Source organism: Pelophylax lessonae (genome assembly GCF_965119305.1).
Source record: "Pelophylax lessonae genome assembly, chromosome: 3".
NCBI classification, from domain to species: Eukaryota; Metazoa; Chordata; class Amphibia; order Anura; family Ranidae; genus Pelophylax; species Pelophylax lessonae.
The window spans coordinates 677,852,533-677,873,006 of NC_138770.1; the positions used below are offsets into that span (position 1 = coordinate 677,852,533).

Here is a 20,474-nt window from a genome sequence, read left to right on the forward strand (position 1 = left end):
GTCAAGAAATTTCCAATCAGGAAAGTTAAATTACAAAACGATGGAAAAGGCCAAGATCAGCACTAAGGTTCTTGTCTTTAATGAGGTACACTATATTACCAAAAGTATTGGGACGCCTGCCTTTACACGCACATAAACTTTAATGGCATCCCAGTCTTAGTCCGTAGGGTTCAATATTGAGTTGGCCCACCCTTTGCAGCTATAACAGCTTCAACTCTTTTGGGAAGGCCGTCCACAAGGTTTAGGAGTGTGTCTATGGGAATGTTTGACCATCTTTTCAGGATCAAATTTGTGAGGTCAGGCACTGATATTGGACAAGAAGGCCTGGCTCGCAGTCTCCACTCTAATTCATCCCCAAGGTGTTCTATCAGGTGGAGGTCAGGACACTGTGCAGGCCAGTTAAGTTCCTTCACCCCAAACTCGCTCATCCATGTCTTTATGGATCTTGCTTTGTAAACTGGTCCAATTTATTTGTGGGGGGGGGGGGGATTATGGTGTGGGGTTGATTTTCAGGGGTTGGGCTTGGCCCCTTAGTTCCAGTGAAGGGAACTCTTAAGGCGTCAGCATACCAAAACATTTGGGACAATTTCATGCTCCCAACTTTGTGGGAACAGTTTGGGGATGGCCCCTCCCTGCTCCAACATGACTGCGCACCAGTGCACAAGTCAAGATCCATCAAGATCAAGACATGGATGAGCGAGTTTGGGGTGGAGGAACTTGACTGGCCTGCTCAGAGTCCTGACTTCAACCTGATAGAACACTTTTGGGATGAATTAGAGCACAGACTGTGAGCCAGGCCTCGTTCAACATCAGTGCCCGACCTCACAAATGCGCTTCTGGAAGAATGGTCAAACATTCCCATAGACACACTCCTAAACCTTGTGGACAGCCTTCCCAGAAGAGTTGAAGCTGTTATAGCTGCAAAGGGTGGGCCAACTCAATATTGAGCCCTACGGACTAAGACTGGGATGCCATTAAAGTTCATGTGTGTGCAAAGGCAGGCGCCCCAATACTTTTAGAGTGGAGTAGTGTTAAGACACATGTGGTTACCCAGAGTAACAGAAGTAAGTAGCAAGCAGCCTGTTGGTAGCATGCACTTGTTATGGGTGGAACGGCCTCTAGCAGTGAGGGAGATTGTCGGTACTCTTTTCGCCAGCGGCCTGTCTACCATAGCAATGGAAGCGGATTGCCCTGCAGAGGTTCCCCATCCTGTACATAGGTATGGAAGTTCAAGGGTTAACACTGCAGGGCCCACTCTGCTACTAGGGTGTAGTAGTGGAAAACGTTGAACAGGTGGATGTGGACATTGGCTCAGAGTGCCCCTCCACAATGCAAGTTACTCTGAAGGTCCCAGATAACAGCCAGCCACCCACAGGCTCTGTAACAGCCAGCCACAGGCACTGTACCAGCCAGCCAGCCACCCAAAGGCCCTGTACCAACCAGCCACTCACAGCCCCTGTGCCAGCCACCCACTCACCCACCACAGGGTGCCAGCCAGCTAACCACCCACCACAGGGTGCCAGCCAGCCACCTACCACAGGGTGCCAGGAAGCCAGCCATTAAGCATTAAACAAAAATTAACATGTTCAGTACCAGATTTGTGTCAAAAATTGTCTTTATTTTTTAAAATTTTAAATGTACAAAATATCGGCCCATATCGGCCAATACCGATACGTTGTGACCAAAATATCTTCTCCATCAACTCCCATTTTTGGGAATGTTTTTTATATGTTGTTTCAATAAATTTTAAAATGTTACTCTTTTCCATAACTGTATGATCCTTTGGGCATCGTTCAAAATCCCTTTCCTTCCCCTCCTGGCCCTTGTGGTGGGCAGTTTCTAGCAATTTGGGAAGTATGCCATATAAATGATAATAATCCTATGTTTGTATAGCCACTAGAATGATGGTTGAATGTACTGTCTTGGTGGGGGGTTAACACCCCCGTGGGGATTTGTAATTTCTCTGTGGCTTCCTCTTGTTTGACTCCCTTTTTTTTTTTGGTGTGTGTTCACTATATTCACTATATCGCTCTTTATGGGCAATGACAGGGATGTGCCGATGCAGAGCTAGCAACAAAGTCATGTCGAGGTTGTAGAACCCCTATCTGACTTATTTTTTTCAAATTTAGGAAATCTATTAGAAAGGAGGTCAGTTTTGTACTGACATTCAGCTACATTTGAAAGATACATTCGGAAGGTATACAATCCCAAAGGATTAGGAATCCAGATTGTTCCAAGTATTCCCCATGTCTCTGATGAGTTTAAGGAAAAATGGGAAGAGAACCTCAATTCCTCTATCAAAAAAAGTGATGTCTTTGATCATTACAGACTATAAACAACAAATGGACAAGCTTGATGGGGAGATCCAGAAAGTGGTATCCTCCCTTGGTCCTTTAACCACTTTACCACCGGAGGATTTTGCTGTCTTACGTCTGGGCCACTTTTTGCGATTCGGCGCTGTGCGACTTTAACTGACAATTGCGCGGTCTTGCGATGCTGTACCCAAACGAAATTTACGTCCTTTTTTCATACAAACAGAGCTTTCTTTTGGTGGTATTTGATCACCTGTGCGATTTTTACTTTTTGCGCTATAAACAAAAAAAGAGCGTTTATTTTGAAAAAATAATATTTTTCACATTTTTTTATATGAAATTCCCACCCAAAAAAATGTAAAAATCTAATTTTTTAGAAATTTTTGGCCAATTTGTTTTCTGCTACCTATGTTTGGTAAAAAAAAATCACAATAAGTGTATTTTGATTGGTTTGCGCAAAAGTTATCGCGTTTACTATCTAAGGGAAAGATTTCTGTCATTTTTGCTGTTTTTTTTTTTTAACGAGTAATGGCAGCGATTTGCAATTTTTTTTGCGGGACTGTGACATTGCAGCGGACAGATCGGACCCTTGACTGACATTTTTGACACTTTTGGGGGTACCAGTGACATTACTACAGTAATCAGTGCTATATATATGCACTGTTACTGTAAAAATGACACTGGCAGGGAAGGGGTTAATTTTATTGGAAAGGGAGGGGTTAATGTATGCCTGGTGCTTATTAACGTGTGTGGGGGAGGGGACTGAGTGAGTCAGGGACAGATCGCATGTTCAGCTATGCTGAACCCTGCAATCTGACCCTGCCTGTCACTTAGGAGATCCGCCCGCTCTGTTTACACAAGCGGGCAGATCTCCACACTCGATTCCCCGAAGATCGGGGCAGAGCAGCGGCGATCGCTGCCGCTCCTCCCCTGGCCCGACTCCCGCTGTGACTGAAAACGGCGAGCGCCGCCTACAGGGGGAGGAGTCCAGCGACGTAGGTCTACGTCGCTGGACGATAACGAGCCACATTGCCGCAGTACAGCAATGTGAGCAGACCTAAAGTGGTTAAAGACTCTTTAAAGGTATGTTGAGCATGAAACTAAATCAAAACAAAGCTTGGAAACTTTTAACAAACAAATATTGATCAAGAAGGATAAAAAATTTGAAAGAGATAGACGGGCCTTTGCTAACGTAAAAGCCTATAGGTGGGACACACGAGATCATAGATGGCCACCAAAATCCAGTCTTCAGCAATCTAATAACTAAGTTGTTTTTCCCCCAACTTCTCAGGCATCTACATCAGAACCTAATCAGCAATCCTCTCGCAAAAGGGGCTCAAACTATCCTGGCCCTTCATCGAATAAATGACAAAACAGAGAATCCGCTTCCTCAATCTCTATTAGACAGGGTGGCACAGGTAATTTTGGTGAGGGGTCTTCTGATTTTACCTCCCAGACTTCCATTGGAGAGGTTTTAGGAGCCTACTCACTTGAACCAGGAGCCACTCCCAAGCACTTCTCTACACCTAGTACTACACTAATACATTTTTCGACACCAGCGATTCTGCACCCTTTTGAACACAGTCACCCTTTCAAGGGGCCAAAAACAATAGACACGTCTATGAAATGCCATTTTCCCAGCAAGATGAATTACAAGTTGTGAATCTTTCTTGCCTTACACTGTCACAAGATCAACTGTATGTCCTCTTTTTGGGCCTTAGTTAATTTAGGGAAATTTTCTTTGATTAAGGTTTTGCACCTTTTTGCATGCAAATTTATCCTTCAGTTGTCACACATGAAGCAGATCACTGATATTGATTCAGACCAATTTACTCTAAAGGAGTTTAGGTCACTGCAAGATCTAACCCTCTTGCATGAGGAATGAGACACTAGGGACCTTATTGACCGGATTGCTCTGAAGAATTTACTCTCAGATACATCAGGACTGGACCCTTCTGAATTGAAGACCCCCTCTCAACTCAGGAAAAAAAATCACACCAATTTCCCTCTGTATATTCTAATTAGGGATGATCGAAAGGTTCGGGTCGACCATCGGTTTCGACTCGAACATTGGCTGTTCGAAATTCAGCCACGAGAACTGCCCAAAATGCAATGGGACAGGAACTGGGCTTTAAAAGCCCGTGATTGGCCCAGAAACATCCGTAAAAGCAATTTAGGGGTGACTAGGGGGTCCAGAGGCCAATCAGGAGTGAATACGCCCCCATACGCCCCCCAGTATATAACATAGCCCTCTCTAGCACTGTATTACAGAGGCTGTGGAATAGAGTGGAAGCATTTCTGCTGCTCCAGTGTCATTTTGCAATTATTAGTGTGAGGAAAGGGATATGCAGTGTAGTTAGGGTACTATATACCACTATAGTTAGATTCAATAATCTATTTTCTGTAGGGAAAGTGTTAAGTGTCAGGGTGACCGTAGTGTAGGGTGACAGAACTTTTCCATGTCAGGGTGACCGCCAGAAAAAAAAGATAATTTTTCTTAGGATTTCAGTAGCGCAGGGATGGGGCTCCGCTCCTTTCACACCTGGGCGTTTTTGTTGCAGGCGTTTATTGGACATTGTTTGGGCGTCTTTGGAGGCAGGCATGACATCTGAACTTCAGTATAGGGGTATATATACACATATACACATACACACATATAGGTGTGAAAGGAGCGGAACCCCATCCCTGCGCTGATGAAATAATTTCAGTAGCGCAGGGATGGGGTTTCCGCTCCTTTCACACCTATATGTGTGTATGTGTATATGTGTATATATATGTGTGTGTGTATATATACCCCTATACAGAAGTTCAGATGTTATGCCTGCCTCCAAAGACGCCCAAAAAATGCCCAATAAACGCCTGCAACAAAAACGCCCAGGTGTGAAAGGAGCAGAACCCCATCCCTGCGCTACTAAAAATTCAAATAAAAATTATCTTTTTTTTTATGGTTCTGGAAATGCTACAGAGCTGAAACTTCACAGGTACACTTTTTAGACCCCCCCCCCCCCCCCCAGACACTAAATCCAAAGAAATCTCTTTTTTTTTTTTTCAATAATTTTTTCAATAATTGGCTTTTAAGAACTTTTTTTGTGTGATTAATAGTCCCTGGGTCATGACCCAGAACCCTAGGCACTTTTTATGGGCATTTATTGGGTTTTAGGGCTTCAAAATTGTGTTTTTTGATTCCAGAAGTTCGGGTCCCATTGATTTCAATTGGGTTCTGGAATCCGAACCGAGCTTTCGGGAAGTTCGGGTGTTCTGGTCGAACCGAACTTTTCAAAAGTTCGATCATCCCTAATTCTAATAACCATGTGGCGTCTTTTCTATAATGCACCACTAAAGCGATTGAGGCGATTACTCCCTCCTCCTCCATGACCAACAATCTCACTAGTGCACAACAGTTGGCCCTCAAGTTGGCTAGAGATGAGTCCATCATAATAAATTCAGCTGATAAGGGAGGGAATATTGTTATAATGAACAGCAAGGATTACAAAAATATGTGTTCCAAGATTCTTAACAATTCGGAATATTACAAAACCGTTTCACCAGCTAGGATCGAGAGATCCAATGCATGGTTTTACTCCCTTGTAAATTCTGGCCTACGTGATGGGCTTATATGTGCCCAAACTCACCTTTTTGTCAACACCACACACCCTCGAACTCCAGTCTTTTATGCCCTCCCAAGGATACACAAATCCTTGGTTGACCTTCCTGGCAGACCCATCATCTCGGGTATTGGGAATATATCAGAAAATGCCAGCAAGTGGTTGGACAGTTTTTTGAGACTGTTTGTTGTCAGTCTACCCTCATATATCAAAGATACATCCCACTTTCTTCAGTCTATTGAAGGTATGATGATTTCCCCACATACAGTCTTGGTCACAATAGACGTGGAGGCACTTTACTGCTCCATACCCCATGAGAAGGGCCTTGCAGTTGTTAAAAGGTTTTTTGGTCAAAGAAATGCACACCCCGAAAAATTTTTTGGCTTTGCCCTTGAAATATTGAGGTTTATTTTGTTTAATAATATATTTATGTTTGATGGTTCCCATTTCCTCCAGGTACAGGGCGTAGCGATGGGGACTTGTTGTGCCCCATCCTATGCCAATCTGTACCTGGGGGAATGGGAACGTAATTTTTTGTTCTCTGAGGCATTTCTGAACTTCTCCAGACACATTTTGTTATGGCTAAGATATATAGACGATGTCTTCCTGTTGTGGGACGGCCCCATTGAATTACTACACAAATGCCTCTCCACTATGAATTTCAACAATTGCAATCTTAGCTTCACCATGGCATTTTATAAATTGGAAATCACATTTCTGGATGCAACCGTTGAAGACCCAGAGGCCTCCTTGTGAGTGACCTCTTCCGGAAGCCAGGAATTTTTTTCTTTTGCATAAATGTATGATTCTTTGGTCATCGTTCAAAGTCTCTTTCCTTCCCCTCCTGGTCTTTGTGGTTTGCGGTTTCCAGCTTAGCAAGTCATTTTCAAACTTTCAGAACAATTGCTTGCTATCTGGGGTGTACATTGTCACAGAGAACCGAGAGTTAACTAGAGAACATCAGCGTTCATGGTGTATGTTCACCTCTAAGTGTAGAGGTCCACCTTAAAGTGGCTGTAAACCCCATGTTAAGTAATTATTAAAGACATGCATCTTTTGATAGTTTGTGCAAACGGCATGAAAACTGGCATTACATGTACCTCATTATTTCCTTCTGTTTTCCTGTCACAGCCCTATGAATACCTCCAGATCCACGGGCTTGTCTACGGCCCAGAGCTCAGGAGGCGGAGTCATGACATCACCGACCTCTCCTCCCAGCTGTACACGACCCCCCAGAAATCACCCTAGTGCAGCCTAGATATGCGCAAGGCACTGGACTTGTGCTCGTATGGTAACCCCCCGCTGTGCATGCACATTTCATGCATGCGCATGTCAAAGCTACCCGGCGCCCAGGTAAATATTAGAGTTCCTGGTGCTGGTAGAAGTATTAAAGAAGCCACACCCCCCTAACAAGTCCTGACCTTCAACTTCCTTGAGTCGCCATTACTGAACATCTACTGCTGGGGGAGCTGGATGAGGTAGGCAGAGGGCCCTTTGTGTCGCATTTGTGACATGTGTTAGCAGCCCAGCACCATCTCACTTTTGGTGCCAATGCAGAATATTCACAGTGCATAGCTCAGCTGTCTGTGACAGACTTTTATTTCCCAAACTCAGCCCGGGGCAAGGTCTAATTGGGACAGCTGTCAAGAGTCCACGAATGTGCTTAGAACTTCGGGACTGTTGGCACCTATGCTGGTCATGGTCCAGAGGAGCTGATTGGGCAGAAAGTGACAGTACAGACACTTCTACCCTTCAAGCTCTGCCAGGCTGAGGCTGCAGGAACCACGCACCCTTCACTTATACATGTGCATGAGTGTCCTCTGCATGACTGTCCTTTAAAGGAGAGGGGTCATGGCTGATGTTACCCATTTTTATGTCTTCCCAGAGACCCCCCATTATACTCTCTGACACCCCTGTGTCCTTATTTCACTTACTGTACACACTCACACCACTCTGACTGCTCTCATAGTACCATAGGATGATAGGGGCTTTTGGTGGGCGTGTATTTTTTTTTTTTGGGGGGGGGCAGCATTTCATTCTAGGACCCAGGCAGCACAATGTCTTGGGCCGGCCTTGATGGCAACACTTTTTTTTTTCAGGTTTCATATTTTAATATGACACTCACCAGGCTTAGGAGAATATAAAGTCAAAATTAGGGAAGGCCCAGGTAAACCTGGTGAAGTTGTATGGAAAGTGAATTTTAATGCCATCATCTGCTTTTCTCTCCAAAAGGATGGTGCCAGAAGGAGGAGGCCGAGGAAATGCTTCCTCCTGCCTGCAGCAGACTGATGTCATCATCTCAGCCTATGCAAAGTCATTGCCAGGAGCATAACAATGGCTTTTTAACCACTTCCCAACCACCCGCCGCCTTTTTACTGCGGCAGGGTGGCTCTCCTGCACAAACTGATATAGGTCTACATCGGTCGCGCACGGGAAGATAGGGGGAAAGCGCGGCCCGCCGGCGGTGTGCTCCCACCCCCACTCGCCAATGGTGAGGCCGATGCACAGGGCAGGCGGCTCTGATTGCCACCTGACACTCGTGATCGCTCCCCGCTGAGAGAGAAGGACGGTCAGCTGTTGTAAACACAGCCGAATGTTCTTCTCCCTGCAATGACCATAGAGCCCATGTGATCCTTCTATATAGGATCACATGTCCCTATGGTCATTTCTGAAGCCACGCCCCCCCCACAGTTAGAATCACTCCCCTAGGCTTACATTTAACCCCTTGATCACCAACAGGGTTAGCCCCTTCCCTGCCAGTGCCATTATTACAGTAACAGAGCATATTTTTAGCACTGATTACTGTAGTAATGTCACTGGTCCCCCCCAAAAGTGTCAAAAATGTCAGTTAAAGGTCCGATCTGTCCGCCGCAATGTCGCAGTCCCGCAAAAAAAAGCAAATCGCCGCCATTACTAGTAAAAAAATAAAACCCAATAAAAATGACATAAATCTTTCCCGCAGTTAGTAGACAAGATAACTTTCGCGCAAATACGCTTATTGCATTTTTTTTTTTTTTCACCAAAAATATGTAGCAGAAAACAAATTGGCCTAAAATGTTAAAAAATTTTGATTTTTACATTTTTTTTTTTGAGAATGTTACATAGCAGAATGTGAAAAATATAGTTTTTTTCAGAACTGTCCCTCTTTTTTTGTTTATAGCGCAAAAAATAAAAATCGCACAGGTGATCAAATACCACCATAAGAAAGCTCTATTTGTGTGAAAAAAAGGACATCAATTTTATTTGGGTACAGCGTCGCGCGGCCGCGCAATTATCCATTAAAATAACGAGGTGCCGAATTGCAAAAGAGGGCCTGGTCATTAAGGGGGAAAATCTTCCGGTCTTAAAGTGGTTAAAGAGGAAGTAAAGTCAGCGTTTTTTTTTTTTTTTCTTTTTCCCCTGCAATGTAAATGCATAATGTGCTAGTATGCATCACATACTAGCACATTATGTGACACTTACCTGCAAACGAAGCCCACATTGTCCCAGCTGGCGGCCGCATCCATCTTCGCCCGTCTTCCTTTCGGGTCTGTGGACCCTGGCTGTATTACTGGCCAGAGCCACGTGACGTCACTCCTGCGCATGCACGAGGGAGCCGCCGGTCATGGCACCGGGCTCTGAAGAAACAACACGGGTGGCCGTTTCTTCAGAGCGCATGCGCCGATGACGTCATCGGCTGCATGCAATGAAATCTCCTAAATGGTGCAAATTTAGGAGATATTTACAGTACCTATAGGTAAGACTTATTATAGGCTTACCTATAGGTACAAGTTATGAGGGTGGGTTTACAACCACTTTAATGATAAAAAGTGGAGCTTTTTTTAAAATAAAAATATATTGTTGCTGCATATTGTGACATGTCAGGAATTTGTTTATGCAGACTTGTAATAATATTAACAGGTCCACTTTACAGCCAGCTGGGCATCTACTGAACCCCGCAGCAATGTGGTTGACTACTTGCCTGGCTTTATGGATACTAAACTGGTGACCCTAATCCAGCGTAAATGATCAAAAATAAGTATTCACCTTTAACTTACAATAAATAAATGAACCCATTAGGACAGAATAATCATTATTAAACGAGCGCAGGGACCATGCGTTGCCATCCATGTCATATTCTATGGAACAATATTAGGCCAATAACATACAAATCATGATTAACAGTTTATCACATCAATCCCATTTAATGTCCAGAAAATGATCCATGGATCAAAAGCTCACTATGATAATCAATTTTATCCAACATAATAATTCATTTTAGCAATCTCACCCTAGAATTTGATTGAATTCACAATGAGGAAGAATTCTTCCTTCATACCTTCAGTACCATAAATAATGAATTCCAACATGTGATCAATATAGGAAGGAACTGCATATTTAAACCAGATAATATCTGTCCAACATCCCCAAATAAAGAGTATTATCCCCTGACGTCACATATGACGAAACCGGTAGGGCGGTACCGGACGCTACGTGACCACGCCCCCTGGACGCAGACTCAACCTACTACTCACGGGATGCCGTGGTTTTTACGAATTTTGCCTGGATTGATTTTACTTATGTGAGCTATGTGCTTTCTCACTCTCCCTTCCCACGCATATGGGTCTGTGCATTGCTGGAGTTGCCTATGAGAGTCTATCAGAGTCTGTGAATTTAACCCCTGATTACCTGGAGAAAAAGATCAGAATACAGATCTGCATATAAAGTGTTTGTGGCCTGTCCATTCGTTTGGGGGCCCACGCTTTTTGGTAAGCAGCCAATTTGTACCATTTCTTATGGTTGTTTTTTCCTGCCTCACCATCCTTTTGGAATTCTACCTTTGGGACACCAGCCTTTGTTCATCGTCCACTCTGAGACTTATTGTTTGAATCCTATAAATCTTTATTGGACTTAATATGTTGATGCACGGTTTTTGACACACTGTTTATGTTAATTTTTGTCACGTGATTATGCATTATATTCACTTGTTCATGCATTATATTAATCAAAATGTTCACAATTTATGAATAGCGCTACACAATTGGTTGTATGTATTATCCCCTGTATATAATAGAGGCACATAGGAAGTGACTGCGGCTTAAAGTGTGCATTGCTACCCCCATAGGGGCCTGTACAGCACTGCAGTATATGTCAGAGATATATAAATGTATAATAATAATAGTGTGTGACTGTGGAGGGGACATTAGAGTGTACATTTTTGTTTATTAAAAATCTCACAAGCATAATAAAAACATTTACATGTATACAAAATTAAATAAATATATAAACAAAAATAGCTTACATCAGCATAGAAACAGAAAATTGTTACTATCATGACTAAACTCAACAAAGCCCTAACCTCCACCTAAACACACCCTCAGGCTAAGAAATTATTACACATTTATCCCATGCATGCAGCCTTTTTTCAAAAATTCAATCTTATAAAAATCTAGGGGACGTGAAAGGACAGAAAAAAAAGCCGCACACCCAGAGACTGACAGACAGCAGCTACGGGGACCTGACATTCCTCCACGCCTTTGCCCAGGCTCCCGGCCGCCACCTGTCCTTCTCAAGAACCTGAATCTTCCCAACTCCACCCAGAATGTTGTGCACCACCACCTCAACAGGAAGGACTTTTTTCCAAGTGGAAACCTGACACTGTGCATTCCATGTGAAGTAACGGACTACTAAACTAACTAGAAAAAGTGTCCCAAAATCCAAATCTTTATGTGTCTCAAAAGACCCGTACGACCACTCCGCATAACTCAAGCAGGAAAGGAAATTGATACCCAGAGCCCACCCCACCCGCTTATAGACTTCTATATTGAAGGGACACTGAAGCAAGAAATGGTCCATTGTCTCCTCCACACTGCCACACTCCACTCTTGGACAACCACAATTCCCTGCAGAGCGATGCTTCAAGTTCCCCTTCACATAGAGTCTGCCATGAAACGAGAGCCAGGCCAAATCCCAAAACTTTAAAGGGATTCTCTCACTCCAGATTAATCAAACGCAGACCCTCCCTCATAACGGGGCCTGGGCAATCCCTCAAGGCCAGTGGCTCACTAAAGGCAGATTCAACAACCCTCCTCTCCAGGGCCTTCCTAGGAAGAGACTTAATTTCCTCTGCCATCACTCGCCACTGCTGAAGCATTTTAAGGCATGGGACAATGTAAGGTGAGAGCTTACCATGTCCGACCATCAGGCTTTTCATTGGCCACCATTCTCCCAGCTTCGCAGAAAAGGCTTAAACCAGGACTGAAAAATACCAACCCACCCAGGCGGTTCCTCTGCCAGCAAATTACTAAAATTATGTTTCAAAAAACTCAGAGAAAAAATTACCACCGGGTTGACCATACCTAGGCAAACAATTCCCCTGGGAAGGTAGGTTACAGACCTCTTAATGAGGTTAAGTTTGTTCCCCCATAACAGCTAGAAGAAACAGCTGTATGTCTTTGCATAGAGAGACACTGGCAAAACACAGACAAAACTGACATACAGAAATACCTGGATCAGGTAAATTGTAATCAGGTCACGCTATTCCCTGTAAGAGAGTTTCCATTTCATCCAGCTGGCAACCTTAGCATCGGCATCTTGTAGACTGCTTTCCTAACTTGCAAGACTGTAATCGCCTGGACCAAATGTGATGCCTAAAAATTTTATTTCCCGCCGGGTCTCTGGGAAGGTGTGCGGAAGCTCAAAGCCATCGCCTTCCTCTCCCATCCAGAAAACTTAACTCTTATCCTGATTGATCTTTGGGCTGGATGCCTCAGCACACTGCTCCATCACCGAGACCACATCCTCCGCTTCCTCTGTCCCAGAGATGAAAACAGACACTTTATCAGCATAGGTCACAACCCTCAAAGGGGGCTCACCTGGAACGGCCAAAGGCACCTTGCACAACAGTCCATTCTCTAACCTCCTGATGAAGGGATCGATTGCGAATGCATATAGCAGAAGACTCAAAGGACAACCCTGATGCACACCTGAGCCAACCTCAAAGGGCTGTCCGATCCATCCATTCACAAGCATGAAGCTTTCAGCCCCTCTGTACAAAGTCTTCAGCCAATAGATGAAGCCCCCCTTCAGGTCATACTTTCCAAGAAGCAGCAAAAAGTACTCGCGATTGCGATTGTCCCGATCAAAAGTTTTTGCCTGATCCAATGCCAGCAAGTACTTTCTCCAGCCTGCAGTCCTGCACCATTACAGGGCCTCCCAGACAACTAACACAGCTGAAAAAGTGCTTCTTCCCTGAACCGAACAGTGCTGGTGGCGAGAGAGTAGATTGCCTGCTACAGACGATAAACCAGAAAATAATTTTTGGCAGTATCTTCCTATCAACACTAAGGGGGCCACCATTTTTTTAATTCTTGAAGAATCTTTCCCTTTGACAGAAGAATCACTGCAGATTATCGCATGGAGGAAGAGAGTAAACCCTCTCTCAGAAAGCCATTAAAAAGCTCCACCAAATACGGGGCCAGAGTAACCTTAAAATGCTTTTCCATCAGCTGTCAATCCATCTGGCCCAGGTGACTTCTTAATGTCAAGCTTATGGATAGCCATAACCACCTCATCTTCAGTGATGTCTTCTGCTAAACTCACCAGAGAACTGCCATTCCCCAGTCCTGGAATAGAATCCAGAAAACCTGTCATGGCTGCCCGATCAAGGTCCCTCCTGCTCAGGAGATCAGCATAATATGACCTGGCGGTTTCCAGGCTCTCTGACTTGGACTTGGTCAAGGAACCCGTACTGTCAACCAGGCCTACAATCAACTTAACTGCTCTACCTTGTTCGCAATTCTGGTAAGGGGCAGGCAAGTGATATTTCCCATAATCCCTTCCATGAACCAAAGAGGCATACCTGTCATATTGACACTCCCTGAGCAAGAGTTTAACCTCAGAGATCCTCTTTAGATCTCCATTATTCAAGACAAGCCTATCAAGCTTCCTCGGCAAACCCTGGTAGGCGACATACTTATCAAGCTGTTTATTTCTTCCTATGGATAAGAAATCCTAGGAAGAGGAGAAATGTCCCTTGGCTCCACATTTATGGCGCAGCATAGGTTAACCAGGGTAGAAGATGGTAAGCCTATCTCTACCAATAAAGGCAGAGGAGGAAATGCTGGACTACATTCCCACACACTCTCAACCTCATTGACACAGACCACCCACCCGTACAGATTCCTCCATCATCCACAATGGTTTTTAGGGGACACAACATTTCACCAAACCTCCTCAACCAAACCCATAAATCCTTAGGGGGTATAGACTCATTCCTTGTCAAGATAGTCACATTCTTTATCAAGGACTGTCGTGAAATAACTTTGGGGACAAAGCCCTTTCTAGTCCGGCTGGCCCCTATATACACGCTCATACCACTCCCAAAGCAGATCCAGTGATTCTGGACGCGCAAATGACAAATCATATTCATAGGACCCTGACAGATTGATGAGAGCATAAATATCCTTTGCCCTAAATCCCATGGCTAGGATCCTATCCACAACCACCCTCCTGATAGGTGGAATACCTCCTCCTTCCCACCTGAGCTGTACCACATTCCTGTGTTTAATAGAAGAAGGTCCCACAACTGGCTCCCATCCACCAGCAGCATGACTTTGTCCCGATACAGCCCTAGCATAGCTTCTAGCATAGCTTCTACCTGGGACAGATAGTACAGAATTTCTGGATTTAGGTACATAGAAACCTCAGAATTCAAGCTTAGTAAATTACCCACTACTTGATCCTCCCTCCTTCCCCCTGGCACAGCAGTCCCACTCACCATAGTCCCAGAAGTACCACAGTTACCAGAAGTCTTGTTATCAGGTAAAGTGTTCTGCTTAGAAAAAACACCGGCTGTCTTAGCGTCCATGCGGCACTCCTGCTCCGCAATCTTAGTGTCCATATTGCACTCCTGCCCTGCAGTTTTAGTGTCCTTGAGGCACTCCTGCTCTGCAGTCCTAGTGTCCATGTGGGACTCCTGGTCCTTGTTCTCACAGCCAACAGGAACATCTTTGTCTGGATTTTGGCCATCTCCTCCTGCATTCCTTGCTGAATGCAAGGATCTGTTGGCAGATGCAATCTCTTTGTCTGTAGCAGCAATCACAGAAAAGTCATCCACACACTGAGACAGATTCTCCATAGACACTCCTTCACCAGCATTTTCCTGAACTGAAACAGTTCCAGCATGTTCTCCATTTGCAGACACTGTAGCACTGCTGCCGATTTGATCAGACTTAACAAATGAAAATTTGTCCACAACTCCTCAGTCGGGGGAAAACCAAACCTTCCTGCCCCTCAAGGGAGATTCCATTTCCGCAATGGCTTGCAGCAATCCGCCATTTTCCTCAACCTCCACCTGAGATGACCCTGCTGGGAAGGGAGGGGGGCAGATACCGACTCAGACACGACAGATCCTGAGACAGGGGTAGTACTGGGGCCACCATGTAAAGCCACTGTGGCTGTGGGACTTGTACCAGAGTGATGGGAAGAGAAGAGTATGGAGAAGGAAAGGAACTGCTCATGATCCAAAGCATACCACCTCATCAGTGAAGCATGGTGGTGGTAGTGTCATGGCGTGGGCATGTATGGCTGCCAATGGAACTGGTTCTCTTGTATTTATTGATGATGTGACTGCTGACAAAAGCAGCAGGATGAATTCTGTAGTGTTTCGTGGAATATTATCTGCTCATATTCAGCCAAATGCTTCAGAACTCATTGGACGGCGCTTCACAGTGCAGATGGACAATGACCCGAAGCATACTGTGAAAGCAACCTAAGAGTTTTTTAAGGGAAAGAAGTGGAATGTTATACAATGGCCAAGTCAATCACCTGACCTGAATCCGATTGAGCATGCATTTCACTTGCTGAAGACAAAACTGAAGGGAAAATGCCCCAAGAACACGCAGGAACTGAAGACAGTTGCAGTAGAGGCCTGGCAGAGCATCACCAGGGATGAAACCCAGCGTCTGGTGATGTCTATACGTTCCAGACCTCAGGCTGTAATTGTCTGCAAAGGATTTGCAACCAAGTATTAAAAAGTGAAAGTTTGATTCATGATTGTTAATTTGTCCCATTACTTTTGGTCCCTTAAAAAGTGGGAGGCACATATACAAACTGTTGATGTAAATACCCTCAAATTAAAGCTGAAAGTCTACAGTTAAAGCACATCTTGTTTGTTTCATTTCAAATCCATTGTGGTGGTGTATAGAGCCAAAAAGATTAGAATTGTGTCAATGCCCCAATATTTATGGACCTGACTGCATACAGTACAAAATGTATAATAAGAACAGTTTGTGACTGTGTGAGGACATTAGACTGTAAGCTTCTCTGGTGCAGAAACTGATGTGAATGACTCTCTATACAGAACTGCGGTATATGTTAGAGTTATGTAAATGTATAATAATAGTGTGTGACTGTGGTGGGACATTAGAGTGTAAGCTCCTTTGGTGCAGAGACTGATGTGACTGGCTCAGTGTTCTCTGTATGGTCACCTCAGTGTTTTCTGTATTGTCACCTCTCTGGAAGCTATCAGTGAAGCCTTTGATTAGAGTTAGGATAGGGACTCGGTGACACCTCTATGTGACATGGATGACAACGAGAGACCCACCTGCACTTGGTGTCCGTCCTGCACATCAGATTGGCCTGCAGCTTGGAGATGATGATACAGATCACTCTTATGAAGATCACAAAATTCACCTGCAGAATGACAAGATTCACCCATTGAGTTCACACACCCAGAACAGCTTTACTGGAAATGATTGACTTTCACCCAATATATAAAAAAAGATACACACTATGGGGTTAATTTACTAAAACTGGAGAGCACAAAATCTGGTGCAGCTGTGCACGGCAGCCAATCAGCTTTTAACTTCAGCTTGTTCAGTTAAGCTTTGACAATAAAACCTGGAAGATGATTGGTTTCTATGCAGAGCTGCACCAGATTTTGTAAATCAACTCCTATGTATCATGAAATAAAAGTGTTAGTCCAACCAAAACATTCTTTTCTAGTTCTGGATAGATTTAGGAAGGATTAGCACGCCTGTCAGGTTTTTACTGCCATTTGGTGGTCCATCAGGGAGATCCCCCCTCACTCCCTGTCCTGCTGACAACAGTTTAGCCAAACAGAGAAATCAATCAGCAACACAGACAGAAATAAAAATGTTCCTTACCCGCTCCAGAGCATCCCTATCAGTGCCACCTACCAGTGCCCTTCAGTGCAGCCCATCAGTGACCATCGGTGCCACCCATCAGTGCCACCTACCAGTGCCCTTCAGTGCAGCCCATCAGTGACCATCGGTGCCACCCATCAGTGCCACCTATCAGTGCCCACCAGTGCCGCCTTATCAGTGCCCATCAGTGTCATCTATCAGTGCCCATGAGTGCAGGCTATTAGTGCCCATGAGTGCAGCCTATCAGTTCCTATCAGGGCCCATCAGTGTCGCCTCATCAGCGCACATCAATGAAGGAGAAAAATTACCTGTTTGCTAAATTTTATAACAAACTATAAAAATCAAAATGTTCGGTCTTTTTTTTGTTTGTTCAGCAAAATAACCCCAGTAGGGATTAAATACTACCAAAAGAAAGCTCTATTTGTTTAAAAAAAAAAAAAAAAATGATAAAAATGTCATTTGGGTACAGTGTTGCATGACCGCGCTATTGTCATTCAAAGTGCAACAGCGCTGAAAGCTGAGAATTGGCATGGGCAGGAAGGGGGTTTAAGTGTCCAGTAAGCAAGTGGTTAATATTTGTTTTATTATTTTATTGATAAATAAAAGTTATATTTTTTCTATTTTTATTAAATATTTATTTATTTATTATTTTTATTATTATTTTCTTAATTTAAAAAAAGTTATCTTTTTTATTTTTATTAAATAATTAATTTTCATTTAATATTGTTATTATCTTATTATTAATAAAATAAAAGTGTTATAATTCAGGTACAATAGATGATGTCAGAGTTTTTCTGGGCTCCACTGCACCCAACATTCGATGGCAAAGTGGGGTGAAAGCTGATGAATGGTTATATAACTCACCCCGATGGCGACGAGGATGGGCAGACGGATGATGAGCCAGTAGTTCATATTGTAATTTCTGGTCCAGCATCTGCAGAGGAGACAGAAGGCGTTATAATTCACTGCGTCACCCCAGTTCCATGTGGTGAGAGACATGCGGTGGGCTCATGTAAAGCTGCGGCAGGTATCATGCCAACAGTACTATGACTTTCATATCATCGGATGATCTGATACTTCTTCACCCAATGGAAGCTACACTACCGACGCGTTTCACCTACAGGTTGCCATTGAACTAAACACAAACTCTGCTTCTCAGCCACAATGCATGTTGAAGTACAAGTCAGGCCAAGAAAAATACAAAGTATCCCCCCTTGTCCTCTGTGATGACCCTAAAGTGAATAACTCAATACCAAGTTCACTATATGGACCCCTTATGTATTTATACATGGTGATCATATCCCCCCTTATGTATTTATACATGGTGATCATATCCCCCCTTATGTATTTATACATGGAGATCATATACCCTTATGTATTTATACACGGAGATCATATCCCCCCTTATGTATTTATACACGGAGATCACATCCCCCCTTATGTATTTATACATGGAGATAATATCCCCCCTTATGTATTTATACATGGTGATCATATCCCCCCTTTATGTATTTATACACGGAGATCATATCCCCCCCTTATGTATTTATACATGGTGATCATATCCCCCCCCCTTATGTATTTATACATGGAGATCATATCCCCCCTTATGTATTTACACATGGAGATCATACCCCCCCCCCTTATGTATTTATACATAGTGATCATATCCCCCTTATGTATTTTTACATGGTGATCATATCCCCCCTTATGTATTTATACATGGTGATCATATCCCCCCTTATGTATTTATATGGTGATCATATCCCCCTTTATGTAGTTATACATGGAGATCATATCCCCCCTTATGTATTTATACATAGTGATCATATCCCCCCTTATGTATTTATACATGGTGATCATATCCCCCCCTTAATCTCTTCTTCTTAAGAGAGAATAAATTCAGTTCCTCTAATCTTTTCTCATAGAGGTCCTCCATGCCCCTTATCAGTTTGGTTGCCCTTCTCTGCACTTTCTCCACTTCCCCGATATCCTTTTTGAGAACTGGAGCCCAAAACTGAACTGCATATTCCAGACGAGGTCTTACTAATGATTTATACAGATGATATCTCTCTCTCTGGAGTCCATTCCTCTCTTATACAAGAAAGGACTTTGCTTGCTTTGGAAACCACAGCTTGGTATTGCATGCTATTATTAAGCTTATGATCTTCCGGAACCCCCAGATCCTTCTCCGCTATGGATTCCCCCAGATCCTTCTCCGCTATGGATTCCCTCAGTTCTACTCCTCCTAGTATGTATGATGCATGCATATTCTTACCCCCAAGTGCATAACTTTACATTTATCACCATTAAACCTCATTTGCCACATAGTTGCCCAATGAAACAGTGCAAAGACTGAAATGATACTTTTAATCCCAGACCCGATATCATTTATAAAGATATTAAAAAGTAAGGGTCCCGACACTGAACCTTGGGGTACACCACTGATAACCTTACACCATTCAGAGTAAGAATCATTAACCACTACTCTCTGAATTCTATCTTTTAGCCGATTTTCTATCCATTTACAAACTGATCTTTCCAAGCCTGTAGACTTTACCTTACACATTAGCCATGTGTGGGGAACTGTGTCAAACGCTTTTGCAAAATCCAAGTATACCACGTCCACAGCCACCCCTCTGTCCAAGTATACCACGTCCACAGCCACCCCTCTGTCCAAGTATAACACGTCCACAGCCACCCCTCTGTCCAAGTATACCACGTCCACAGCCACCCCTCTGTCCAAGTATACCACGTCCACAGCCACCCCTCTGTCCAAGGTTTTACTTACCTCTTCATAAAAAAAATCATATTTGTCTGACAACTTCTGTCTCTCATGAATCCATGCTGTCTGTTGCTTAAAATATTTTTTCCCTGCAAGAACTCCTCTATGTGGTCTTTTATTAAACTCTCCAGTATCTTCCCGACTATAGAAGTTACCCTAACAGGTCTATAGATACTTGGCAAAGACTTTGATCCCTTTTTAAATATAGGCACCACATTGACCCTACGCCAATCCAGTGGTACTATTCCAGTTCTTAACGAGTCCCTAATAATTAGAAAAAATGGCTTTTAGGATCCATGGGTGGATGGCATCTGGTCCAGGTGCTTTGTCCACCTTTATTCTGTCTAAATATTTCTGGACCATATCACTTTTGAGCCATTGTGGATAATCTGGGGCTGTGTCATTACCACCCCCATTATTGTCATGAGCTCCCCCATGCTCCTTTGTATATACAGAGCTGAAGAAGGTATTTAATAAATTTGCCTTCTCTTTGTCCCCAGTCACCCACTCCTGATTATTTTGTAAAGAGCCTACATGCTCAGACCTGACCTTTTTACTATTAATATATTTGAAGAATTTTTTGGGGTTTGTCCTACTATCTTTTGCAATCTGTCATTTATTTAGA

The 20,474-nt window shown here is 43.6% G+C and overlaps 1 protein-coding gene across 1 annotated transcript in view; it reads right to left on the reverse strand.

Moving 5' to 3' along the window:
- Positions 1–20,474, reverse strand: part of GLP1R (glucagon like peptide 1 receptor) — a 503,675-nt gene that overhangs the window by 24,202 nt on the left and 458,999 nt on the right. Inside the window, exons 9-10 of the mRNA XM_082249311.1 lie at positions 17,929–17,998; positions 16,503–16,591 (exon numbers count right to left, since the gene is read on the reverse strand). Of these exons, the coding sequence (XP_082105437.1) occupies positions 16,503–16,591; positions 17,929–17,998 (159 nt within the window). The remainder of the gene's footprint in view (positions 1–16,502; positions 16,592–17,928; positions 17,999–20,474) is intronic.